General features: G+C 39.2%; 1 protein-coding gene across 10 annotated transcripts in view; it reads left to right on the forward strand.

The window, feature by feature from the left end:
* Positions 1 to 592: 592 nt before the first annotated feature.
* The window catches only part of EFR3A (EFR3 homolog A), a 181,206-nt gene continuing 154,339 nt past the window's right edge, over positions 593 to 27,459 (forward strand). For all 10 annotated transcript variants that reach the window (XR_009516671.1, XR_009516673.1, XR_009516675.1 and 7 more), the window contains exon 1: positions 593 to 795. Coding sequence is in view for 1 of the 10 variants with exons in the window: in XM_059995204.1 (XP_059851187.1) it covers positions 786 to 795 (10 nt within the window). In the remaining 9 variants the exon portion in view is untranslated. The remainder of the gene's footprint in view (positions 796 to 27,459) is intronic.

Raw genomic sequence — 27,459 nt, forward strand, 5'->3', positions numbered from 1 at the left:
TGACCATTAGATACATCAATTATCAATCACATTCAGAGAGTCAAGAAAAGTGACTCAATCAAGTGGATAGAACCGCCCTCTCTGGAGGAAACTGACTCCTGAGGCGTGAAATCTCTCTGAGTCACCAGCAGAGCAAGAGGAAATTACAGTTGCTGTCCTCTCAGAACAAGCGCTGCCGTCGCCCCTGATGACCTCCGTGTGTCTCAAATAAATCACGCTTTCAGAGAATACAGAACACATGCAAGTTCAAGAGCTTATAAAAGAAAAAGCCTACAGGTACACGATACACTCAAGGCCGTCACGCGTAGCCTCACAACCTCATAAACGGGTGCAGTTGCAAGAAACAAATATTGCTAATGCACCTCGCATAAGCGTTCATGAAAATGAATATGACTCAAATCAGGAGGGTTTGACAATAAAACGAAGCCCGAAGTCGCCCTTATGCGCGGCCCCTGTCCTCTCCAACTTCCCCAAGCCCCAGCAAGCAGCCCCTCCCTGCCCGGAGCGCGGCCTCCTGTGGAGGCGGGGCCGAGACGTCGGTGACGTGCTGACGTCAGGGCGTGCGGACGCCCAAGTGTCGTCCGGCGCGGAGTTGGGCCGGCTGCAGCTCCTGTCGCCAGCTTCCTTTGCGTGAGCCGCGGGGTTCGTGTCGGCGCTCTCCGCCCTTCGCCCTTCGCCCTTCGCCTCGTCCCGGTCTCCCCGGCCCGTCCGTCATGGTGCCGTCGGCGCGCCTGGCGAGGCCCCGCTGAGCCTCGGCCCGGCGGCTAGCGCGGCTCGGGGTCACCATGCCTACCCGTGAGTGGCCGGCCGAGGGTCGGATCGGGCGGGGAGCGTTGGGAGGCGGCGGCCCGCTGGGCGCGCACTCAGGTGTCGCCGTCCGGCGGGGCGGTGGGGCAGGCGGGCCTGGCCGGGGAGAGCCAGGAAGTGCCGGCGACCGGCCGAGTTAGTTTCGTTTGGTCTTAGGCTTTCACGGTGGGGTGGCGTGGGAGCCCGTTGTAGAGACGGGGAAACCGAGGTCCGAGCGCTAAGGACGCACGGCTAGTAAGTGGCAGAGCTGCTAGTAAGCTTGACCTGTGGGACTTGGAAGTCCAGCTCTTTCTCCAGCAGAGCTAAATGGCACTGTATGGAAATGCTGAAAATAGCTCCGTCCCATCGCCATTGCCTCCTCACTTGCTCGAGGACCAGGCATCTCCTGGTGGGACGCTCCGGCCTGGCCCAGAGCCCTTCCCCGCGGCGCCCGAAGTCCCAGCTGCCCTGACTTTTCTCTGTGACACGTCCCGGGGCTTGAAGCAGGTGCTCTTTGGGGAACTTGTTGGACCCACCGGCTTCAGATCCAACTGGATCTGACAGCTGATTCCAGTGGCAGCTGATTGAAATCGCAGGTGTAGGCAATTTGAATAAGACGCGTTGAATAAGATTCTGGAGCGTGGGCCCTGGGATCTGCGTGTCCTGCCAGTTACTGAGGGACCCTGAAGTTTGAAAATTGCTGGATAGTGGAGGCGTTTTGGACAAACAGGGTACTATAACGCTACCAACGACAAATTTTAAAACGACCCAGAGAATCACCACGTGACTTTAAACCCGGTGACCTATCTGGATATGTGCAGACTAGGGAAGCTCCTGATTTTGCACGTAGAGCAAGCATGATGATGATTGATTCGAGATTCTTCTCAAGTAGGGCTCTTGCAAGCGTTTCATGTTGTAGAATCTTGAAACACTTGTCTGTATGTTTCCAATTAGTTCATATTTCTTAGAATTCATAACTTTTCCTAATTGTCCTTATTTTTGTAGACACATGGGACATTGGATTTCCAGGTCAGCCTCAAATGCATTTTTTGTCCAGTGGTGGATAAAGAGGAATTATTTCCTGATACTAGAAAGGTTTATGTAACGCTGTTACAAATTTTTAAACAATCTTGATGTAAAGATTACTAATAACTCCTCATATATGTATGGGTAAGGTGGATTTTGTTCTCTTAACCCAGTCCTGTGTGTCCTAAACTTGATGTTCTTGGATTTTTGTATCCCGTACGTATGTCAGCAGTTTATATTTTAATTTTATTCTTCTAGACTGGAGGAATATCATCATCAGTATTAATTGTCAATTTATTGTTCCTAAATTTATATTTATGTTAACAAGTAAATTAGCACTGTGCTAATCTTTTACTTTCTTAGAAAGCAAAGGGGGTGGGGGAGGAACACCTTTCTTGAAAGTTAAGGCTTCAAGTGGACTTTATTGGTAAAATGGCAATTAAACAGAGTTTTTTAGTTATGTTCTAAGGTTATATAGGCCCATAGAGTGGATAGAGGACTTTTTTTTCCCCTTAATTGTGTGATTTACAATGCAGAACGACACAAGGATGAGCCATGATGTACTTTGCATAGTTAGTATCCCTGACCTGACTGGAGGGCAAGTGAAATATTTGAGTTATCTGTCATTGCTGTTAATATTTATCATGGTACAGTTTCTGTGATTGCTTAAAAGTGTGGTACCGATTGGTGGTACACGTGTGAAGTCAGTTGTGTTCATAATTGCCTTTTTCTCTTCTTTTGTGACCAGAACCACCAAAATAGCTATGATAGTGTATGGATATTAGTACTTCCCAGAAATTCTGCATGTAGAATAAGTAATTTCCAGGAACATTATTATTTTCTTTAGGGATTTTTTAGGAAGGCACACCCCCCGTGCCCCGCCAGTAAGCGAAGCTTTTTTTCTTTCTAATGTCAGATGAGTTAGGAGGCTCATGTACATGCTCAGCCAGTTAATCCTTAAGCATTTAGTGAAATAAATGTAATGCTTTTCTGTAAAATGAAAGTGTTGGAGATGATCACTAGGGTCTTTTCAGACTCTATAAAGAGTGACCCTTATTCCAAGCCATAGAATTATTCTACTCTTGCTATTTTGTTGCTTATTTGGAATATTGATACCCTCAGTCATTGAAACTGGAATTGGTAAGTAAAATCCAGTGGAGCATAGTACACCCCTGAAGGCTGAACGATGGCATATCTCATGAATGTTAATAGTCACTTCATTGGACTTATTTAGGAGAGCCATAGACTCTTTTTCAGAAAACAGCTACCTGGAAGGATGTGTGACAGGAAGTTGCTGCGACACAGGAACAGTTCTGTGGTCATGTCACTGTATATTTTCAGGCAGTAGTTTGCAATAATCACTAAGCACAGATTTCAAGACTGTTTCACTAAACGATCTTTTCAAATCTACAAACCGGTAATTTGTCACATCATTTCTCTAAAGGCCTTCATTTCATCCTCCTACACCCAAAGGATCATTAAGAAACATTTTGATTGTGAAGATTTTCCAAACTCTGTATCAGAATTTGAGTGGAAGAAACGTTAAAGCTTCTCAATCCAATCGTTTTATTTTATTTTGCGTATCAGGAGACTGAGACTCGGTGAGTTTCAGTAACTCGGCTAAGGTCACAGGTGGAGTAGAAGCAGGACTTGAACACAGACCTGGGATTAGGGTTTGGGTTAGGGTTCCTATCCATAATCACACTGAGCATAGATACTGTTTATTTTTCCATAGCTAAGTTGATAATAGTTTATCTTTTTAAAAAATTTTCCCTGGAGTAACACTAAGGCAAAAGTGAGCATGGCCAAAACTTACATCAGACATGTGAACTTAAAAGAATATTTAACATGTTTGCCTTTGCTTCTGTCTTGTCACAGGAATCTGAGCAAAGATTGCCGGGGATTCCAGTGGTACGCTAGGTAGATGCTTGGTTATATAGGTATAGACGTAAACTTTTTAGTAAACTACTTCTACGAAAGGGACTTGTTAGCTGACAGATAACTTGTCTCAAAGCAGGTCCAATAAAATATGCCCTTTTATTATATATGAAAACATTGTATATTGGCTAAGGGAAACTGCAACTATTAACCATTCTTTGCTGTTAAACTATACTTTCAGTAATTATTTGTGGGTAATGCTTTCTTTTCTCATTTAGATGTTGGCATTGATATCTGGCCGCATTTGTCAGGCTGTGGTAATGTGGTCCATCTGTGTGTGGATTTTTTCCGTTGATGAGGTTGATTATATTTGACTTATTTTTCAAGCCATTCTTATGAAATCGTTGCAGAATATAGGTGAATTGTGAAGTGAGGGATGAATGCTGGTGCAAGTGTTTTCATTTAGAAACACATGACAAGTAAACTTGACCTGTTACTGGCTTGTGAAACTTTTGTGTTCGTTCATTCTCTCTCCCTCCCTGCCCCTCACCCCCTTTTCTCCCTCTCCCACCCAGCACCTATGTACACTGCCAGAGTTATAGCTGAAGAGTTTTCTTTCTCACAGCGACCTTTGGCCTGACATGTTTTGGTTACTACCAGATCTCATCTTTCAATCTGTCCCCACTCATGAGGACACGGGGCTGCATTAAAGATGATGTAGGTCATGGGAGATGAGGCTGGAAAAGGAGAAAGGAGCCAGAATTTGAAGGATGTAAGATGCTGTGCCATTAACGTGACTAGAATTGTGTTCCAGCTGTCACAGTCCCAGTTAGTGGCTATTTTGTAGGCATATTAGCAGTTTCCAACTTAGTGGTTACTTAAAAACTTAAAATTTGCTCTTAATAATAGAAATTGATTATTGGATATTGATTGTGTGCGAGGCAACATACTTTGTGCTTTACAGGAATGGTCTTACTTAGTTGTCTCCGACATTGAGGAAGGTCCTATTTGACCAATTATAGAAATGAAGAGATTGGTTCAGGGAAGTAAAGTAGCATGCCTAATGACAGTAAGTGGTGGAGCTGGGATTGGAAGTGGGTAGGTGTGACTTCACAGTCCCAGTTCTTTTTTCACACTGTACTGCTCTGAGCCAGGCAGGAATTGAATCTGCAGTCCTCAGATCCTATCAGTTTCCTTTAACACTGTCACTTTTGCTTAGCGCTATGCCTGATCACATAATAGGTACTTGGTAAATGTTGAATAAAAGAATGAATTCTAACTGGAGTCAGAGAAGTTATTCTTTGGATACTATAACCTGAAATAACTTTTTTCCCCCATAAAAACAGTGTTATAAAAAGTTTTATAGTTTATGATTAGATTCTTAGCAGACCTGCCTGAAATATTTGCAAGATCTGATACAAGAATGTAAATGGAGGCCCGCAAATCGTAGTCTAAATGCGGGTTTCTCAGTTTTTGCTCTCAGTGACTTGGACTGGATCATTTTTTGTTCGGGAGCTCTAGGGCTTTCCTGTGCGTTGTAGGATATTTAGCAGCTTCTCTGGCCTCTACCCACTAGAAGCTGGTAGTAATCCTCCCTGTCCCCTAAAGCTGTGACAACCAGAAATGGTGGGGGGGATTGTCCCTGGGTTGAGAACCACTGGTCTAAATATTAAATGTTATAGACCAAGCTGGGGCCACAGCCTGGCCTGCTTTCCCATCCAGGGTCCCTACAATCTGCTCCCCAGAGATTACTTTCTCAACCTGGAGGTCCAAGCAGACTACAGGCCTGACCTCGTCAGCAGTGATCTGTTGGGTCAGGGTGGGGTCTTGCCTGACCCTGTCCAGCTTCTTTGGGGAGCCAGAGTGAGAAGGTCCCCCCCGCCCCCCATTACCTCCCTTCCATCTCGGGAGTTTGGTACAGTTCTAAGCACCTCCCAAAGCTATTACCACCTGAGTAGAGGGGCAGGTGGGTGGAGGAAGCCCCGCTTTCTCGGGAAACTCCATCTGCCTGGACTCCCGCTTCGGGTAATTTGGGGTGGGCAACTTCAAAGAAAAACAGCTGCCGCCATCTTTCTCTGGTTTCCTAGGATGCGATTTTCAGTATTGTCCCCTCCCCCACCCAGACGTACCTCTCTAAAAGGAAAGGAAACTCTGTGTTTTGGGAAGCAGAGGCCCTTTCCCCCACACCTCCACTCCCGAGTCGAGTGAAAGCACTAGTTCTTAGGAGAAAGCCACATCTTACCTATTATATAGTTCAACTTAGGTATGGAATGATCCCAGGTCATCTGAATACTGGGTGGGTATTCACAACTACATACTTCATACTACCTTTATGGGGGATGGAAAGGTATGGTATAGAAGTATTATAAAAATCTGTGGCTAAAGATTTGAAGAAGGATTCAAAGTTAACATCAAATAAAAGATCAGTATTTGCAGTATTTATACAAATCGGAAAGCAAAATACCACCAACCTCTGTGGTTAAAGCACACACCTATGCTTGTCAAAGTCTAAGTGCAAATGGTTGATAAAGATTTGGGGGGAGATGGTTCAATTTTACTAATAAAGAAATGCTAATTAAAAGCTGAAATCATTTTTGGTTTACCGCATTACCGAAGACTTTTTAACAGTAATAGGCAAAGGTGGTGGTGAGGTGCAGTAGAAAAGGCAGAAGTTTAAATTGGTACAATTCTTGGAAAGTAGTTTGGCAATATTTTATCAAGTGCTCTGATAATGCTTTTACTCATTGACCCAGTAATTTCACTTTGGGGAATTCTTAAGAAATGATTAAAAACATAAACTGCACTAGGATGTCTGCCCTGAGGTGTCTGTCACCATAATATTTATAAAATAGTAAAAACCCAGAAACTTTAATATTCAATAATGGAGCAGTGGTGCAAACATAGAATATTTGAATATAGAACATCCTTGCAACAAAATATCATGCAGCCATTTAAAATACTTATGAAAGCACTGGGATTATGAACTGTTTTTATTTTCTTTTCTATAATTTGTGTCTTCCAGAGTTTCTACAGTTAGCGTATAATCCACAATCAGAAAGAATTGCTTAAGTTTTTTTTTTACAACTTTACCATAATTTTTTCAACATTTTCATAATTCTTTCCAAAACCTAAATGAAACAAAATATTGCCCTGAACTGGTTCTTCCTTTAGCCCATAGAAAAGAATTTTGGGTAACTGACCAGATAGTGCTGATTGTGTGTGTATGTATATGTATGGCTTAGGAGCACAGTGCATTTACTATCTGATTGCTGTTGCTGTCAGGTGATAGCAAATGCTTATCATTGGGGTTTTATTCTGAAAGGAGGAAGAAATGATTTCTGATTTATTAAGTGGTGGTTTCAGTTGTGAAAACCTGAAAGGTTGAGATGAATCACTTTGGGTTTGGTTTATGGGAGTTTGTAGGCTTGTTTTGTTTTGTTTTTTTTCCCTGAATGATTGTGTATTGTAGAATGAACACAATTCTAGGGAAGTATGATCACAAAGTGAATGTTGGCAATTCCTCCTATGATTAATATGTCAAACCTGTCAAAATTCTTTCTTCATTTGTATTTGCCAGGTTTATTCCACTCTTGAAATGAGCCTGCTTTCGCATATGCTCGAAGTCAAGCAGGAGCTACTATTCATTTTCCTCTTTCTGTATAGGCTGTCATATCCTCCCTTCTGCATATTTATTTACTGCTTGCTAACTTTAGGTGTTATTAGATAGCATGATTCTAATTTTCATTAAAGAAGGAATCACTACTCAGGTTTTTGTCATTGTACCTCTGCATCAAGTTTGCCATATTCTAAAAAATGGGCATTAAACCTTTTGCTCTGCAGTCTTGAAGAGGACTTTCATTCCCCTCAATGCCATTATGTTTGGTTTTATTCTTAGTTGGTGAGTTCATTACCAGACCTCCAGGGTATTTCTGCTATACTGTATCCAGTACGTTTCTGGATAATTCTAAGTGTTCTTCACACCCCTGCTATTTAATCGGCTTTTTGAACAGCTGTCTTGGCAAATTGCTACAAAGTTCTGTGGGCTGTGGTTGCACTTAACTTTAAATGGATCTCACTCCCGCTGGGTAGGGAAAATGAAATATAAGATGTTCAGGTTTGCTGTGGTCAATTCCTGGGGCCTCGTAAATGGCAAAAGGTACTGGCCAGGCTAAAGGACTGGAGTGGAAGTTGAAAGGAGTGGTCCGTTTATGACATCTGACATAAATTGTTTTTTGAACTTAGTTATAAGTATTTTTATTAACTATTTGATCCGTTAAATGGAAAATGATAATACTTCTCAGGGAAATGTAGATACAGTAGAATTTATGTAATTGTGCTTTAGAGGTAGAAATGCTTTATGAACATGTGATTAGAATGAGAATCAGAATTACTTCTTGGATTGTTACCCTTTGCTGCAGCTGGTTCCAGAAGGGCATCTACAGAGGAGGGTAGTCCAGGCAGATGTGTAATAGCTAGAATTTTGGGTCTAAGTTCCTATGGGGTTTTCCCATTCTCTTAGCTGGCTGGACGATGTGAACTTCAGGGGTCCAGTTTCTTTTTCAGTTCACAGCCCAGATCAGAAACAGACTTAAGTAATTTGTCTACTCCATGCTACCTTTTCCCTTGGTTCCATCCTGCTTCATCACTTGGTCTTCCAAGGATGGGAGCACCTTTGGGAAGCTGCCCAGGTTTGTCTTACTGTGCCATCTTTACGAAATGGAAGAGCTCAGGTCCAGGAGATTGAGGAAAGAAACTGCCCCAGGTCAGTTCTATTTGTATGACCTTTACTAAAGCTCCACCCCCTGGCACAGGATTCTCATTGGGAGTTCCTGAGCATTACGTGTTGTTCTTGATCCGTATTGGAGGGTGGCACAAGGGAAGTTTGAGCTGCTAGACCTAAGTTTTCAGGATGTCTTCCATGGAAATATAATAGGGACTGCTGTGTGGAGAGGGTGCTGAAGAGACTGAGCAGGTAGGCCTCTCGCCCTGACCCAGCTTCAGCCGGGCCAGCTCTGTTTTTAATCTGTCTTACGGTAAGATTCTGCATCCAATTTCAGGAGGTAAATAACATTGGCTCCTTTTTAAAAAGTTTGAAATTTATGGTATTAGACATTAGAATGTGCCTTCTGACAAGAACGTAAGATATTTTAGAATCAAAAGCTTAGGAACCTAGAGGCAAAACCAAAGCCATTTAGCTGATGGTGCCTCACCCGCTTTTGCTCTAATGACCTCTAGGAATGGAGCTGTCTCGTCTCTCCTTGGAGTCGTTCTGGTCATAGGCGCCATCTGTATACTCTTGGAGTCACAAGCATTCTCTTTCAGTCTTTCTTCCTGCTGGATTTCTCTTAGGGATTGATTCACTCAGCAGATTATTTTAGTGCCTACATGTGCAAGGCAGTGATAGGTGGGGAATATGGAGATGAATAAAGCAGTGCCTAGCTTTAAAAAGTTTATCCAGTCTATAGAACCTTGTGTAGATGGCTATCACACAAAGAAGGAAATGCAGGCCCCCTGAGACAGTGCTGTGGGGTTCACAGAGAGACTGCAAGGAAAAGGCGAGTGGAAGATGGCGTCCTCCGCCTGAGTAGTTACCAGAGGTGAGAGTGCGGGTTGGGGAAGTTAAGTTGAGTCACACAGGTGGCAGTAAGTTGAGTTGAGTCAGTAAGGTGAGTAAGGTTGAGGCAGTAAGTTGAGTTAAGTTGAGTCACGCAGGTGGCAGTAACCAGCAGCTGGCGGGAGTAAGTCATTGGTGCTGGAGAGCGTGACGACTTTAAGGCCATATATATATTTGGTAATTCTGTCTTTTAAGCAACACATACTTATCAACGCCTAGTATGTGCCAGCTATTACAGGCACTGAGGCCACAGCAGTACCTCATACTAGACACGTGGGCATCACCCCGGCCATCTTCTCTGCTCTCATGAAGCTTAATCTGGGGAGGAAGACAAGTGCTGACCAGACACTTATCTTCCTCACCAGACTGATTACAAGCACCTAATGTCTGTTTTCTTTGCCAACGTATATATAGTTTTTGATACAGTAGGTGGCTCATGGTACACATTCGGTGTATATTTGTAGAGTGACTCAGATTACTAAAGGAGAAACACAGGTTGCTATGGAAACACATGAGAGAGGTTGGAGGGAGAGCAGTTAGAGGTTATTAGAATACAGTAGTCTGAGTGGTGGGCTTTGGGACTTGGATGATAGTAGTGGGATGGATTGCAGTGTACAAATCTGAATATTGTTGAGAAAGTACAATTTATAGGATTAATTGGACGAGGCATTGAGGGAGAAGGAGTCAGGATTCACTCCCAGATTTCAGGCTTGATCATTTGGGTGAACTGCTCTGGTATGATACAGGGACTTTCTGGAGAATGAGCTGTTTGGGAGACTTGAGATGGCAGGTGCATCCGTTGTAGGGTATGTTAAGTGTGTGGTGCCTTACAGGACTTTCAGGGTACATTTGTAGGAATAACAGTGGATGAAATTACTAAAGGATAAGTTGTAAAGAGAGGAAAGATGCTGAGGCAGATCCTCGAGGAACGTGTTCATTTAAGCATGGAATCGGCAGAGGGAGCAGGTGGAACATTGTTAAAACAAATGCTTGCACGACAAGAACTAGGTAAGACTCACGACAGTCCATTTATTTATAGAAGCGCTGGAAGCATTTCAATGTAGCAAGGAAAAGAGCTGGACAGTCTCTTACTGTTTGATGTGAGGCTTTTGACAATGATAGTTTATGAAGTGTTAGGAAAAAAATCTTACTTTAAAACCTTAAAGATGATTGTATGTCTTAATTGTGGTATGTACTGTCCTGTACTTATGTCATGAACTTGTCACAGCTTCCTAGCTGAGGGGAGAGATTGTCAAATTATACTTGGTTGAGAGGATATAAACTCTTCTATAATTCCGGGGTAGACAAGCTAAATTGTGCAATGTGCGGGTAGAAATTAGGGAAGCTCCACATATGTAATCTACAACTTTCATATAGAACTAAACTATTAGTAACTTATCATCCCGTGCTGTCTTCTTTGAGTCTCGCTGTTACGTGTATTTGTGGAAGAACTGAATGCTCCTGGCAGATACAGTGCTTATGTAAACTTGCTGAGGAACTGCTTTACTTCAAACAAAGAACTGAGGGGGCATTTAGAGACTGGAGCTGTCACCTGAGAGCATCAGTTAGCCCTTTGAGTGTTGAGCACCACATTCTCCCCCCACAGCTGATACTCCTCTTTTTTCCCTTCCCTATCCATTGCTTTCTGCGTGACAGTGACATGGAGTAGACGGCCTCTATTCTCTTTTCAGCAGCAAAGAAATATTGCTGCTCTTTTTGCTGCCTGCCCTGATAGGGTACAACAACATGCTGGTTAAGGGCTGAAAAATTTTAAAGCTTCCTATCCAGTGGTTTCAAGAACATTAGGGAGGGGTGAGTAACAGTTAAGTGTGGTTTGGCTGCAGAGCTTTCGCTGGAATGGCCGTTGATTCCACCATTCTTAATTTTTTAAATCTAAAATTTCACTGTGTTCAACCTTTCTAAAGAATCTGAGTATTTACACAAAAGTGAGATGATTTTCTCTTGTTCCGTTTTAATTTTCAAGAGTGAATAGTTTCTTTTTGTAGTTGTAGTAATAACATGAATACTACAAGTGTGTATAGATTTCCAGGTTCTCCCTTTGTGTATAAATGCCACAGAAAGTTGCCCTGTTCTTTATTTCTTCCATGCATTCGTTGTTATAAGTCTTACCTTTGAACTTGAGGAAGATATAGTAATACATTGAAATCTTCAGATTTCAAAATCTTCAGCATCAGATTTTGGTTTATGATTCATTAAAAAAGATATTAGAGAAGACTAGATTGCCTTCTTAAGAGTTTTGATTAACATAAAAGTCAGTTGTGCATGCTGTGACCATAATGTGTATAATAAATTAAAAGAATACCTAATTTAAAGAAGTCTTAGGCTTTTAACATTGTGTTACCCAAGTGAATACAAAATGTTTAGAGTCTTTATGCTTTAGCTGGAAGTTTTGGGGAGACTATGTCAAGCACTGAACCTCGAAGGTTTAAATTAGTAGCTTAATGTTTTTTAAATTAAACTTTGTACTTAGCTAGACCCACTCAGAAAGTCCTGTGTTATATTTTCCTATCTTCAAACTTTGGATAGAGAAATTAAATACATATTCTGTTTAGATACATAATGAGAGTGTTCCCTATCTTTCCCTTTACTGTTTAATCAGGAAGTTTAATCATCTCAATTCAAATGAAAATCTTCAACATATGGCATAGACGTGGGTGTTGTGAAATCTGTAAGAAGAATCAATGCCGTTGGTATATTGAATGTATTTGTTCTGAAAGTAATTTCGGAAGTTACAAACACCCCAGCTTTAACCCTTTTGTTGTTCTGTGACTAATAAGGAAATAAGAATTTGTTAAAATTTAAGTCGGGGAATTTTAATGCTGTTTTGAATTTTGCCTGAAATAACTCATATCCTGCTTTTGAAATATTCAGAGAATTTTTAATTAAAAATAACTCAAACATCTGGTTCACTGAGAAAGATCCTAGTCATTGTCTATGGTGGATTCTTTATGTTTGTAATGGTGACAAATTAGTATCTTTTGATTTAAGGGTTTATTTTCCTCACTACAGTGCCTTAGCTCGTTTAAGCAGAAATTGGATTTGGATGTGTTGATGTTTTTTTGTTTTTTTTTTAAAAGAACTTAGCTAGAACTCTGCAGAAAACCCCACCTTTATCTTTTTTCAATATCCAGGTTTTCATTGTGGACAGTAGGGTAGCAGTAGGGTTTTAAACTGTGACCTCAGTAGTACAAATACTTACTAAGGTCACAGTAAGTATACTGATGGAAATAATTGATTTTTAAAAAGAGCTGTATTGAGATATATAATTTGCATACCTGTGTTAAGTATATGGAAAGATGTGATTTTTATGTAAAATAAAAACTGTACAGATTACCTGAGCAGTGATTATAAATGTGAAATCCTAGATGCCCAACCTTTCCTTTCCCCCAGATTTTGATTCAGTAGGACTCACAATTCGATAAATTGCACGGTGTTAGGAGGCGTGCTAAAATTAAAGATACTGAGTGGCAAGATTCTGAAATTCTAGTTCTTTTTAACCTCTTTATTATAAATCAGATATTTTTTCCTCTGGATTTTAAAACTTACACAGTATATTTTTAAATTTAAAAATCTGAAATCATCCAGTACCAGATTACCATAATCCCAAAACGAGTGTTTTAATTTGTAGAGGGGAGAATTAACTGGACTTTTTCCTCTGCATGCCCAGATTATAATAAAGCAAAGGATTCCCACCTTATTTCTACAAAGTAAAAATGGGTTGTAGCTTCAAAACTGAAACTTGCTTTACGTATGGATTTGCTGCTAGAGTTTTGTGAAAGTTTACATATAAATGCTTCTATTATTTTCCTTGTTAGTTTTGGGAGTATTTCGTTGTTACAGACTGAAACTCACAGTGCACAGTGGATAGGGAAGCTTTAAGACATCCTAAACAGTGGTTGTCATTTGGCTGTGATTTTGTAAAGTAATGAGGTTCTCTCCCCCTTTTTTCAGTGGCTGAGCTCCATACAGCTCTTGTTTGTTGTCAGGTGTGCTGGGAATTCACCAGTAACTTTTTGTGGGGGCAATCTAATAGCCTAACAAAAGCTTCTCATTTTTCCTTTCATGATGTTCTTGTATTCTTAGGGATATTTTAGAGCTCAGAGTAACCTACAATAGGAAAAGAAGACACTTTCTAGAAGTGGGAACTTTTGTAATATGACAGGTTCTCAGGCAGGGTGTCACTTCTCCATTCTCTACCATCTGACTTGTTGGAGAGCCTGGTAACGAGTATAATCTTGGGCAGCTGTGAAATATTTTGACTGTGTTGCTCTACTCTCCATATTAAACAGTTCAGCTTATTCAAAAAAAAAAAAAAGCCATCTCAGGAAGGCAGTACAGTATAGAAACTGTTAAGAGCACAGGCTCTTAAGTGGATCCACCACTTCTAGTTGTGTGACCTTGGACAGATTACTTTTATCTTTCTGATTTCCTATTTGTAACCTATAGATGTTGATACCTACCTCATACAGTTATGAGCATTAAGGAAGATAAAATCTGGAATATAGTAGATGCTCAAATATTGGTTGAATGCATTCTGAAAGAATCATACTGGCAGATAAGGAATAGATAAGCACAGGGTATTCCTGGGGTAGGTCTTCTGGTTTTCTACTATATTTTGCATTATATCCATGAAACCAGAATTTGTGCCGCGGGGAACTTGCATTTAGTATTTGCTGTTGTATTAGTTTACTAGGACTGCTGTAATAAAATACCGCAAACTGAGTGACTTGAGCAACGAATTTATTGGCTCACAGTTTTGGAGGTCAGAAGTCTGAAATCAAGGTGTTGGCCGAGTTGGTTCCTTCTGAGGGCCGTGAGGGAAGGGTGTGTTCCAGGCCTTTTGCTCTGGCTTGTAGATGGCCAATTTCATGTTCACCTGGAGTTCTCCCTGTATGCATGTCTGTCTCTTAATTTTCCCCTTTTATAAGGATACCAGATATATTGGATTAGGACCCACTCTAATGACTTCATCCTCACTTAATTGCCTCTGCAAAACCTTATCTCTAAATAAGGTCACATTCTGACGCCCCGGGAGTTAGGACTTAAGCATATGAATTTGGAGGGGGATACAGTTCAACCCGTAATAGCTATGTGAGACATGAAAGTGAAACAGATTTTTTACTTAACAATATTTCCATTTTCTAAACCATGCTTATTTATTAAACTTTGATGTAAACTGATGGCATAGTAACTTTTTATTTTGCTAAAACCAAATATTCATTTATTTAAACTTAGGGTGAAGTATATCTAGCACTAGAAGAAAATTGGTAGAGTTGAACAAAAGTTCTTTCTTTTCATGGCTCAGTTATTTGGTATGCCACTAAATTCTCTGAAGGCTGACTTAAAGTCATTTTGGCATTTGAGTTGATTTCAGGAATGGTACATATCTTAATATCTAGCAAATACAGAATTTACTGGTCTACATGTTATATGAAATCTTACTTGTGTTAGTTTTTCAAAGCTGCCATATACAAGGTACCATAAGCCAAGTGGCTTAAGACAACAGAATATTCTCACAGTTCCGGAACCTAGAAGTCTGAAATAAGGTGTGGGCAGGGCCATGCTCTCCCATAAGTTTCTGGGGAAGGATCCTTCCTTGCCTCTTCTAGCTCTGGTGGCTGGTGGCAAGCCTTAGAGTTCCTTGGTTTGTGGCAGCATGAATCTAATCTCTTCCTGTCTTCAATGTGGCCTTCTTCCCTGTGTGTCTCCTCTTTCTCTTATCCACTTGTCTTATCTTTCTCTTTATGAGGATACCAGTCTTTGGATTAAGGGCCCACCCTAATCCAGGATGACCTCCTTTTAATTTGATTCCATGTGCAAAAACTCTGTTTCCAAGTAAGGTCACATTCACAGGTACTGGGGTTAGGACTTCAGCATATCTTTTTTGTGGGAACACAGTTCAACCGGCAATGTTTGTCCATTGCTTTAAAAAGTTAGCTTCTTTTAACTTCTCTAATCTTCCAAGTATTCTTGACTAGTGAATGGACAACTTTGTTATCACAGATTAATGTTCTTGAGCCTCACAATTCAGAACCCTCCCACTGTCTTGATGGTTAACCCATTACCTTGGTTTTCCAGGTAAAGAATTATGCTTCACTTTCAGCTCTTTGTCCTGTTTCAGTAGTTTGTTGCAAATTCTTTTTTTTTTTTTTTTTTTTTTTTTTTTTTTTTTTGCGTTACGTGGGCCTCTCACTGTCGTGGCCTCTCCCGTTGTGGAGCACAGGCTCCGGATGCACGGGCCCAGCCGCTCTGCGGCATGTGGGATCTTCCCGGACCGGGGCACGAACCCGTGTCCCCTGCATGAGCAGGTGGACTCTCAACCACTGTGCCACCAGGGAAGCCCCACAAATTCTTTTTAAAGTGCCTTTTGTCTCATACTTTCTTTACCAACTCAGTGTTATGAGTTATGTTTGAAATTGTTGAACCTACTATTTTATAATTTACAATAGATTGCAATTCCAGGAGCCTTTTGTAACTGGAATGTGTGTTATCTTACTGCTGAATGCATCTTATCTCTAGTACTTTTTATGAAGACAAGGCATTCTATACAGATAGAATGGTGTGAGCAGGTGCATGGGGATGAATAGGTTTGGAGCTTGATTTAAGAGCTGTGAATATTCACAGTTTTTATCTGGGAAGTAAGACTGAAAAGGTAGAGACTGTGCCCAGGTTCATCTCCAAAACCAGCCTAACAATGAAGTATAAATAAATTGGGGAGATCTTTATTTTGGTAAAGTGTAACTGACTTCACTTTTTAAATCTTTAAATAAATGTGTGTGTGTGTGTAGCTAAAATGAACTATTAAATTTATCATATATATTTTGTAAAATAAGTGATTTGGGTTTTTGTAGGTATGCTCTGAATGAACTATCTTATAATTTGTCTAATTGTGGATACTATTTTAATAACCTTTTCCATTATATTCCATTATATTCTCAATATATTTCTGATATACAATAAAATATCTTGTAGTCATATTCTTTCTGTGTTAACTTTGCCTTAAAAAAACCTCACAGCCTTTTCAGAGGCATTTGGAAAATGTCAGTTTTGTTTTCTTTTTTTTTTTTTAACTTTCACAAATTGGAAATGTCACAGTCAGACAGCTTCTGAGGAGAAATAGAAAGCTTTTATTGTGAGTCAAGGTTTGAACTTTATTTATTTATTATTATTTTCTTCTTATTATTCATCCATTTTATACACATCAGTGTATACATGTCAGTCCCAATCACCCAATTCATCACAACACCACCCCCATCCACCCTGCCACTTTCCCCCCTTGGTGTCCATACGTTTCTTTCTCTACTTCTGTGTCTCAATTTCTGCCCTGCAAACCAGTTCATCTGTACCATTTGTCTAGGTTCCATATATATGCGTTAATATACAATATTTGTTTTTCTCTTTCTGACTTACTTCACTCTGTATGACAGTCTCTAGATGCATCCAAGTCTCTACAAATGACCCAATTTCGTTCCTTTTTATGGCTGAGTAATATTCCATTCTGTATACGTACTACATCTTCTTTATCCGTTCGTCTGTTGATGGGCATTTAGATTACTTCCATGACCTGGTTATTGTAAATAGTGCTGCAGTGAACATTGGGGTGCATGTGTCTTTTTGAATTATGCTTTTCTCTGGGTATATGCCCAATAGTGGGATTGCTGGGTCATATAGTAATTCTATTTTTGGTTTTTAAAGAACCTCTGTACTGTTCTCCATAGTGGCTGTATCAATTTACATTCCCACCAACATTGCAAGAGGGTTCCCTTTTCTCCACACCCTCTCCAGAATTTGTTGTTTGTAGATTTTCTGGCGATGCCCATTCTAACCAGTGTGAAGTGATACCTCGTTGTAGTTTTGATTTTCTTTTCTCTGATAATTAGTGATGTTGAGCATCTTTTCATGTGTCTCTCGGCCATCTGTATGTCTTCTTTGGAGAAATGTCTGTTTTGGTCTTCTGCCCATTTTTGGATTGGGTTGTTTGTTTGTTTGATATTGAGCTGCATGAGCTGTTTATATATTTTGAAGATTAATCCTTTGTCCATTGATTCGTTTGCAAATATTTTCTCCCATTCTGACTGTTGTCTTTTCGTCTTCTTTATAGTTTCCTTGGCTGTGCAAAAGCTTGTAAGTTTCATTAGGTTCCATTTGTTTATTTTTGTTTTTATTTCCATTACTCTAGGAGGTGGGTCAAAAAAGATCTTACTGTGATTTATGTCAAAGAGTGTTCTTATGTTTTCCTCTAGGAGTTTTATAGTGTCCGGTGTTACATTTAGATCTTTGATTCATTTTGAGTTTATTTTTGTGTATGATGTTAGAGAGTGTTCCAACTTCATTCTTTTACATGTAGCTGTCCAGTTTTCCCAGCACCACTTATTAAAGAGGCTGTCTTTTCTCCTTTGTAAACTCTAGCCTCCTTTATCAAAGATAAGGTGACCATATGTGCATGGGTTTAACTCTGGGTTTTCTATCCTGTTCCATTGATCTATATTTCTGTTTTTGTGCCAGTACCATACTGTCTTGATTATTGTAGCTTTGTAGTATAGTCTGAAGTCAGGGAGTCTGATTCCTCCAGCTCCGTTTTTTCTCTAAAGACTGCTTTGGCTATTCAGGGTCTTTTGTGTCTCCATACAAATTTTAAGATTTTTTTGTTCTAGTTCTGTAAAAAATGCCACTGGTAATTTGATAGGGATTGCACTGAATCTGTAGATTGCTTTGGGTAGTATAGTCATTTTCACAATATTGATTCTTCTAATCCAAGAACATGGTATATCTCTCCAACTGTTGGTATCATCTTTAATTTCTTTCATCAGTGTCTTATAGTTTTCTGCATACAGGTCTTTTGTCTCCCTAGGTAGGTTTATTCCTAGGTGTTTTATTCTTTTTGCTGCAGTGGTAAATGAGAGTGTTTCCTTAATTTCTCTTTCAGATTTTTCATCATTAGTGTATAGGAATGCAAGAGATTTCTGTGCATTAATTTTGTAGCCTGCAACTTTTCCAAATTTGTTGATTAGCTCTAGTAGTTTTCTGGTAGCATCTTTAGGATTCTCTATGTATAGTATCATGTCATCTGCAAACAGTGACAGTTTTGCTTCTTCTTTTCCAATTTGTATTTCTTTTTCTTCTCTGATTGCCATGGCTAGGACTTCCAAAACTATGTTGAATAATAATGGTGAGAGTGGATCTCCTTGTCTTGTTCCTGATCTTAGAGGAAATGCTTTCAGTTTTTCACCATTGGGAATGATGTTTGCTGTGGGTTTGTCATATATGGCCTGTATTATGTTGAAGTAGGTTCCCTCTATGCCCACTTTTGGGAGAGCTTTTATCATAAATGGGTGTTGAATTTTGTCAAAAGATTTTTCTGCATCTATTGAGATCATCATATGGTTTTTATTCTTCAATTTGTTAGTATGGTGCATCACATTGATTGATTTGCGTATACTGAAGAATCCTTGCATCTCTGGGATAAATCCCACTTGATCATGGTGTATGATCCTTTTAATGTGTTGTTGGATTGTGTTTGCTCGTATTTTGTTGAGGATTTTTGCATCTATATTCACCAGTGATATTGGTCTGTAATTTTCTTTTTTTGTATTATCTTTGTCTGGTTTTGGTATCAGGGTGATGGTGGCCTCATAGAATGAGTTTGGGAGTTTTCCTTCCTCTGCAATTTTTTGGAAGAGTTTGAGAAGGATGGGTGTTAGCTCTTCTCTAAATGTTTGATAGAATTCACCTGTGAGCCATCTGGTCCTGGACTTTTGTTTGTTGGAAGATTTTTAATCAGTTTAATGAAAGTTTCAATTTCATTACTTGATGATTGGTCTGGTCATATCTTCTGTTTCTTCCTGGTTCAGTCTTGGAAGGTTATACCTTTCTAAGAATTTGTCCATTTCTTCCAGGTTGTCCATTTTATTGGCATAGAGTTGCTTGTAGTAGTCTCTCAGGATGCTTTGTATTTCTGCCATCCCTGTTGTAACTTCTCCTTCATTTCTAATTTTATTGATTTGAGCCCTCTCCCTCTTTTCCTTGATGAGTCTGGCTAATGGTTTATCAATTTTGTTTATCTTCTCAAAGGACCAGCTTTTAGTTTTATTGATCTTTGCTATTGTTTTCTTTGTTTTTATGTCATTTACTTCTGCTCTGATCTTTATGATTTCTTTCCTTCTGATAAATTTGGGTTTTGTTTGTTCTTCTTTCTCTCGTTCCTCTAGGTGGAACGTTAGATTGTTTATTTGAATTTTTTCTTGTTTCTTGAGGAAGGCTTGTATTGCTATAAACTTCCCTCTTAGAACTGCTTTTTATGCATCCCATAGGTTTTGGATTGTTGTGTTTTCATTGTCATTTGTCTCTAGGTATTTTTTGATTTTCTCTTTGATTTCTTCAGTGATCTCTTGGTTCTTTAGTAACGTATTGTTTAGCCTCCATGTGTTTGTGTTTTTTACGTTTTTTTCCTTGTAATTAATTTCTAATCTCATAGCGTTGTGGTCAGAAAAGATGCTTGATATGATTTCAGTTTCCTTAAATTTACTGAGGCTTGATTTGTGACCCAAGATGTGATCTATCCTGGAGAATGTTCCATGTGCACTTGGGAAGAAAGTGTAATCTGCTGTTTTTGGATGGAATGTCCTATGAATATCACTTAAATCTATATGGTCTATTGTGTCATTTAAAGCTTGTGTTTCCTTGTTAATTTTCTGTTTGGATGATCTCTCCATTGGTGTACGTGAGGTGTTAAAGTCCCCCACTATTATTGTGTTACTGTTGGTTTCCTCTTTTAGAGCTGTTAGCAATTGCCTTATGTATTGAGGTGCTCCTATGCTGGGTGCATATATATTTATAATTGTTATATCTTCTTGGATTGATCCCTTGGTCATTACATAGTGTCCTTCCTTGTCTCTTGTAACTTTTTTTTTTTTTGTGGTATGCGGGCCTCTCACTGTTGTGGAACACAGGCTCCGGACGCGCAGGATCAGCGGCCATGGCTCACGGGCCCAGCCGCTCCACGGCATGTGGGATCTTCCCAGACTGGAGCACGAACCCGTGTCTCCTGCATTGGCAGGCGGACTCTCAACCACTGTGCCACCACGGAAGCCCCCAACATTCTTTATTTTAAAGTCTATTTTATCTGATATGAGTATTGCTACTGCAGCTTTCATTTCTCCATTGAATCGGAGTGAGATCCTTGCTGGGTAGAGTAATCTTGGTTCTTCCCTTTCATCACTTTAAGTATATCATGCCACTCCCTCTGGCTTGTAGAGTTTCTGCTGAGGAGAAATTAGCTGTTAACCTTATGGGAGTTCCCTTGTATGTTATTTGTCGTTTTTCCCTTGCTGCTTTTAATAGTTTTTCTTTGTCTTTCATTTTTGCCAATTTGATTACTATGTGTCTCGGTGTGTTTCTCCTTGGGTTTATCCTGTATGGGACTTGCTGCGCTTCCTGGACTTGGGTGGCTATTTCCTTTCCCATGTTAGGGAAGTTTTCGACTATAATCTCTTCAAATATTTTCTCGGGTCCTTTCTCTCTCTCTTCTCCTTCTGGGACCCCTATAATGCAAATGTTGTCCCAGAGGTCTCTTAGGCTGTCTTCGTTTCTTTTCATTCTGTTTTCTTTATTCTGTTCCAAAGCAGTGAATTCCACCATTCTGTCTTCCAGTTCACTTATCCGTTCTTCTGCCTCAGTTATTCTGCTATTGATTCCTTCTAGTGTATTTTTCATTTCAGTATTGTATTGTTCATCTGTATTTGTTTGTTCTTTAATTCTTCTAGATCTTTGTTAAACATTTCTTGCATCTTTTTGACCTTTGCCTCCATTCTTTTTCCGAGGTCCTGGATCATCTTCACTATCATTATTCTGAATTCTTTTTCTGGAAGCTTGCCTATCTCCATTTCATTTAGTTGTTTTTCTGGGGTTTTATCTTCTTCCTTCATCTGGTACATAGCCCTCTGCCTTTTCATCTTGTCTATCTTTCTGTGAAGGTGTCAAGGTTTGAACTTTAAACATTCATCTCATTTTAGTGTAAAGTGTTTTGTTTACCAAGAAGTTAATTAGACTTCCTTATTACCTGCAAAGCAAGTTAATTTAGAAGGGAAGTATCAAAGCATATGAGTCCTTGTTAAATAATAGTTTCCATTGCTGGTCTTTTCTGTACCTTCCACCATACCTTGTATAGTACTTTCCACATAATTGGTATTCATTAATATTTGTTTTGCAGCTGGAATATTTGTTTGCAGTTGGAATGTCATGTGCATTTAGAGTTAGAAGGAATCTTAGATTACTTAATCTAACCTCTAGTTTGAATCTGGACAGCAACTGACAGATGATCCTGTTTGGAAGCTCTCAGAGAGTTCTCAGTTATTTTGACTACTTTTGTCGAAGTTCTATTCTTTGAGGGCATTACAGACTAGTCCTTTTTTTACGTGATGTCTTTTAAGTATTTGGGTAGTACCTGATATTTTGACATTTACTACATGATACATTCTGTGGTAAACATTTCTTCAAACTCAAAGAATGAAAATTTTTGTTAAGCATTATGAATTGCATTTGGTAGCCTTCAAATCTACCATACCACAGTCTATCTACAGTTAGTCAAATCCAACAGCAATTCATTTTTTTTTTTCGGTACGCGGGCCTCTCACTGTTGAGACCTCTCCCGTTGTGGAGCACAGGCTGTGGACGCGCAGGCCCAGCGGCCATGGCCCACGGGCCCAGCCGCTCCGCGGCACGTGGGACCCTCCCGGAGGACCGGGGCACGAACCCGCGTCCCCTGCATCGGCAGGCGGGCTCTCAACCATTGCGCCACCAGGGAAGCCCCAATCTTTATTTTAGTAGAACTTTTATTTTGCGATTATCTCATTCTAATCAATTATTTTATCCTTCATTATTTACTAAAAATTATAGAACATCATCTAGTTCTGTATTTCAGATAGGAGACTTGTATCTTACTAAAAACTAATTAAAATAGTAATGAAATACATTAGTAGTTCCTTTTAAGGGATATTTCATATTATCCATCATTTTATTTTTAGTAAGAGCCTATAATCATTGTAAATTATGTGATTAGTCTCTTTATTTTTTCCCACATCAAGTGTAGAGTCTGTAAAACAGTGACTTTCATTCTGGATATTTTGAAACTGCCACTGCTTTGATTTAGTTTGGGTTAAAATATTTAACATATCTTGAAATTTTAATTTATATTACTGTAAAGTCTGAGATTTTCAGTTTACTTGTTTTTAAAAATGCTCTTAATTTCTTTTTCTGCTGTTTCCTCATTCTTGGAGTCTTTCTTATTTATTTATTTATTTTTGGAGTTCTTATTTTATCTATGTAATTGGTACTTTTATAGAAGGTATAGGATTTGGAAAACTCTCCTTTGTTTTCTCTAACACTATTCTTTTTGTAGTTTTCTTCCTATTTCTTTAAATATCTTCCCTTTCACTTCCTTCTCTGCCAGTCATTATTTAAATGTTTGCTTTCCCCAGGATTCTCTCCCCAATTACATCCTATTTTTCTTTGACGACCTTAGCTACTCAAACTAGTTGCTTTTGCTATCATTTATATGCTTTTGGTTCTTAAATTTATATTTCTAGTCTAGATCACTTGCCTACTACAGGATGTCCCACTTTCAGGTTTGTAACCTCAAGTTTAACCTGTGCAAAAGAAAATTTATTCTCTTTTTGATACTTCCTCCTACCCCCAAATTTGTCTTCCTCTGTTCCTTATTGGACACCACCATCCAACCACTTGTCCAAACTACCCTGTCTGTTCCTTTTGACTCCTCCCTCTTTGTACCTTCTAAGTTCAGTTGGTCTCCAAGTCGGCTTCCTACAAGTTTGTCTAGCCATTTCTCTCATATTGCAGAACTTTATGTTTGTTTGCAAATTAAAACTACACTCTTGTTCTTAACATGTGGCTCTCTCCACCTAGAATGATAATCCTCCCCCTTTTGCTGAATTCCTACTTCTTCTTCAAGACTTAGTTTAGTTATTACTTCTTGCAGGAAGGTTAGGGCTGCACTACGGTTCTCCTATAGCAGTCTCTTCTGTCACAGCTGTTGTCACATAGAGTTATAATTCTCTTTGTATGTGATTATCTTCTCTTATCAGACTATGAGCTCCTGAAGGCCAGGGACTGCGACCTGTATTTGTCTTCCCTGCATTTAGCCTAGTGCCTGGGGCATGGCAGGTCTCATGAAAACCTTGCTAAAAGAATTAATGTGATTGTGTATGTGTTTTTTCCAATTAGATATATCTGTTGATTTTAAGACTGTAGCAGTTGCACCCTTGTTCCCCTCTGAATTTGGAACCAATTGAGAGAAATATAAATATCAGACTGATAAAAGTCAAAATATGAGCTTTATTACTAGTAAAGCCGGGTCAGAAAATATGGTTTGACTTTTGTCTATCATCAGGCTTCCCACTTACTTTCCAGTCAAATCTAGACTTTCCAGCGATGTGTCTAAGGGACATTCCAGGTTGGCAGAGCAAATGCACTTACCAGCCTTCTGCAAGGAGGACACTCTTGAGTTAGACTTCTGGGTAACCCCCTAGTGGCCACGTAGAGACAGCCTTCCAGGACCAAATATACTGATCACGTAGAGGCAGAAAGAGTGACTTGCAGAATGCAGATTTGAAAGAGAAACCTTTGAGAGTGCACTGTTCATTCATTCAACAAACAGATATGCACTCTCTCTATGTGCTGGACATTGCATAAGTGCTAAGGATACATATCCGGAGCTTATGTTTCAAGGCACGCTCAGTTCCTTTGTCCAGACTCACCAGTAAAATAAGTCACCCTTCCTCCTTATAATAGAAATTTTCTCTAGGAAAGGTAGGTCGGGAGAATAGAAAATTTTTCCAAACTGTATAGCTCATTCTTTAGCTATTGCATGTAAAATAAATTCCAAGGACTGATCATTTTAAGGATAAAGTGGCATGAAATACAGAGAAGCATACCAGAGCAGTCTTTTAGGAAAAGGGGAAATTTCAAAGCTGTGGTCATATCTTAGAAAATCATGTGCGACGTCTGACCATGGTAATTTGTTTTCCTTTGCTCCAGTACTTGATTTAGGATTTTAAAGGCCATTTAGTGCCTCGCCCTGATTTACCTCCAGCATGGGTCTGCCAAGTATTCACTTAACGTAAGTTGCTTAGAAAATCTAGTCCACAGGGAGGTATGGTGGTGGCATCTCACAGTGATGGGGAAGTTCTAGAGACCTCAGCCACGAATACCAGTGCACTGTTGGCAGTGAAGTTCTATCAGGTCAGTATCTTCTGTGACGTTGTTTCCAAATGCCCTAGCATTTATCATCTCTGTCATTCATTTGGTCTCATAAATGGTGCTTTATATGATTCATTTATTATAATGTATTAGATGAACTTAAGATGCCGCCGGTATTATAATTTTTTATCCATTGCGTAAATTAGGTAGTAAGTACAATGTCCTGCGTACCTCAAGTACACAATAAGAAAAAATCATATATGTAGTTCTTTAAATCATTATGCAAAGGGAGTGGTTCTTGAGAACTTGAATGGTCATAGTAGGAAGCGGGGGTTATTTCTAGAAATAGGAGTTCTGGTATCCCATCTCTAGAGACTGACTCAGAAGGTCCTGGCTGGGACCAGGGAGTATTCAGTTAAAAACATATATTCCAGTAGACTCTTTTTCAGATGCCTCATAGAACCCTAAGGAAAGCACTGTACTATGGAAACACAGTTTACTTAGGTAGGATTTCTTATGAGGTAACCTTTTAACAAAAGAGAGTAATAAACACATTCACACCATAAAAGCAGAAGAGTTGAGAGTGTTGTTTTAGTTAAGGAAGTTGAGGGTGTTCTAACTGTTCCCTAGAGATAACGTTTGTGTTAAGAGTGTGGTAGAAAAATCAGCATAATTCGATATATATAATTCTACCTGGAGATTGAGGGTGAATTTGGTTACTTGCCATTATGGTTTTGTTTGCATCTGCCTTTTCTTTTTAGTAAAGGAATACTCATCTTGTTTTCTGTAGTATTGATTTCTTACAATTTTGTTAGTATTTTTTGTTGTTGTTGCTTGATATTTAAAAAAAATTTTTAACATCCTTATTGGAGTATAATTGTTTTACAGTGGTGTGTTAGTTTCCTCTGTATAACAAAGTGAATCAGCTATACATATACACATATCCCCATATCCCCTCCCTCTTCCATCTCCCTCCCACCCTCCCTATCCCACCCCTCTAGGTGGTCACAAAGCACCAAGCTGATCTCCCTGTGCTATGCGGCTGCTTCCCACTAGCTATCTATTTTACATTTGGGAGTGTGTATATGTCCATGCCACTCTCTCACTTTGTCCCAGCTTACCCTTCCCCATCCCTGTGTCCTCAAGTCCATTTTGTACGTCTGCATCTTTACTCCTGTCCTGCCCCGAGGAAGAGAAAAACAGATACCGTATGCTAACACATATATGGAATCTAAAAAATAATGAAAAACAAAAAACAGTTTTGTTATATTTTGAAGGTCTTCATGTTAGGACCCAGTTTTGTGACTTATTCACACATCCCATCACAGTCCCTAGCTTCGTACCTTGACTGTAGTAGGCATTTGATAGAACATTAATTACAGATGTGCAGGGAATTTACCAGTTAATAACAAAAATTATTACATCATTTGATATATTATGATTGTAGTTATTATATACTAGAAAAATTAAAGCCAGGTAAACTCTTAAGTTATTATTATTTTTTTAACCAATGTTCTATGTTTCTTTTTTTTTTTCTTACCTTTTTCTTTATCTTCCTTGGCTGGATTGTTGTTGCTTTTCCTCATTTTGTAGCTATAACTGAAAACTTGTCTACTTTGTTTGATGCCTTTAGACATGTCCCAATACTCCGTCTAAGAGAATAAGGATAATCCTAGGTCCTAGGTTGCCTGTGACTGCCAAGATTTATATCACTGGTCCTGGCATAATTATTAATAGCATCCTCAAGTCACTCTAGAGATGCTAAATTACTAAGCATCCCTGGGCCTCACAACCATCTGAATCAGTGATTTGCAAATGGAGTTCTTGCCTTTACTTATCCATAGAGGTCCTTCTGAGGCTCTCTAAGTTTGTCTTTGCTGTGTTAATGTTAGTGGCTCTTTCTGTATTTTGATTTCTAATGTGAGGATTCCTAGACCCTGAAGTTTTGTTGTCCTCTAACAAGTAGCACTAATAGCACCTTTATTTTTATTGAGAATTTTTGTGTTTTTTAAATGTGGAATTTTTAACTTATTTTAATCTTATTTTTGAACTATACAATAGAAGGTTTTGGCTGTCTCAAGAAAATTTTGCCCTTTCAAAATGGATTCTAAATGGGTGAGAGAGAATTCTTGGGCCATTAGCTTATGTCTAGGCATTGATATAAGAAAAACAATGTTCAAGAACACATAAAAAAACAATATCCCATGGTGTTCCATGAACATTTGTTCATGTTAAGGGTTCTTTACAAGAAGTTCTAACTAAAGGGAAAGTTGTAAGTTCAGTTTCTTTTGTTCTTTTCCATAGTAAAGGAATTTAGATATACCCTGATCTCAGTTTTTGTTTATCTTTGAAGAACACATTTCCTTCTTAATGTAGGATACTCCTGTACTCTTTGGCTAGCTTTGTCATATTACATATTTACCAAGATTTGCTCTGAGAAGTGGAAAGTAAGTTTTTGTACAAAGCTCCAAAGATTGGTTTGTTGAAATATACTACAGAGATGGAAACTGTCGGAGCCCTCAATTACTTGGCCAACTGTTTCCCTAGCTGGGTGTTAAATCTCCTTTTGAAGATAAAGGGTTTTTTGTCAGCTAGAGTTTTTGGTAGACTGTGTTTTAAATAGGACTCTTAAAACGCATTTGTGCTTTAGTACTTTACCTTCTCAGTTACGCTATAAATTTTGCATGCTCTGATTTGCCCTATGCCCTTCTTCCTCTATCTTAATCATAATCCTGAAATTTATCTTTGACCATTACATAATTCTCTCTTCCCCCCAAACACATTAATTGTGCAAAATAATTATCAATATAATAGTCAGTACCATGGTGTGGATTCAAGAGGAAAGTTGTTGTTCACATGCTTTTTTAAACAATTACATCTTGAGAAAATGTGATTCCTTTTGTAATTCTTAACAGTTCTAC

This window comes from Delphinus delphis, chromosome 17 (genome assembly GCF_949987515.2).
Source record: "Delphinus delphis chromosome 17, mDelDel1.2, whole genome shotgun sequence".
Taxonomy (NCBI): Eukaryota; Metazoa; Chordata; class Mammalia; order Artiodactyla; family Delphinidae; genus Delphinus; species Delphinus delphis.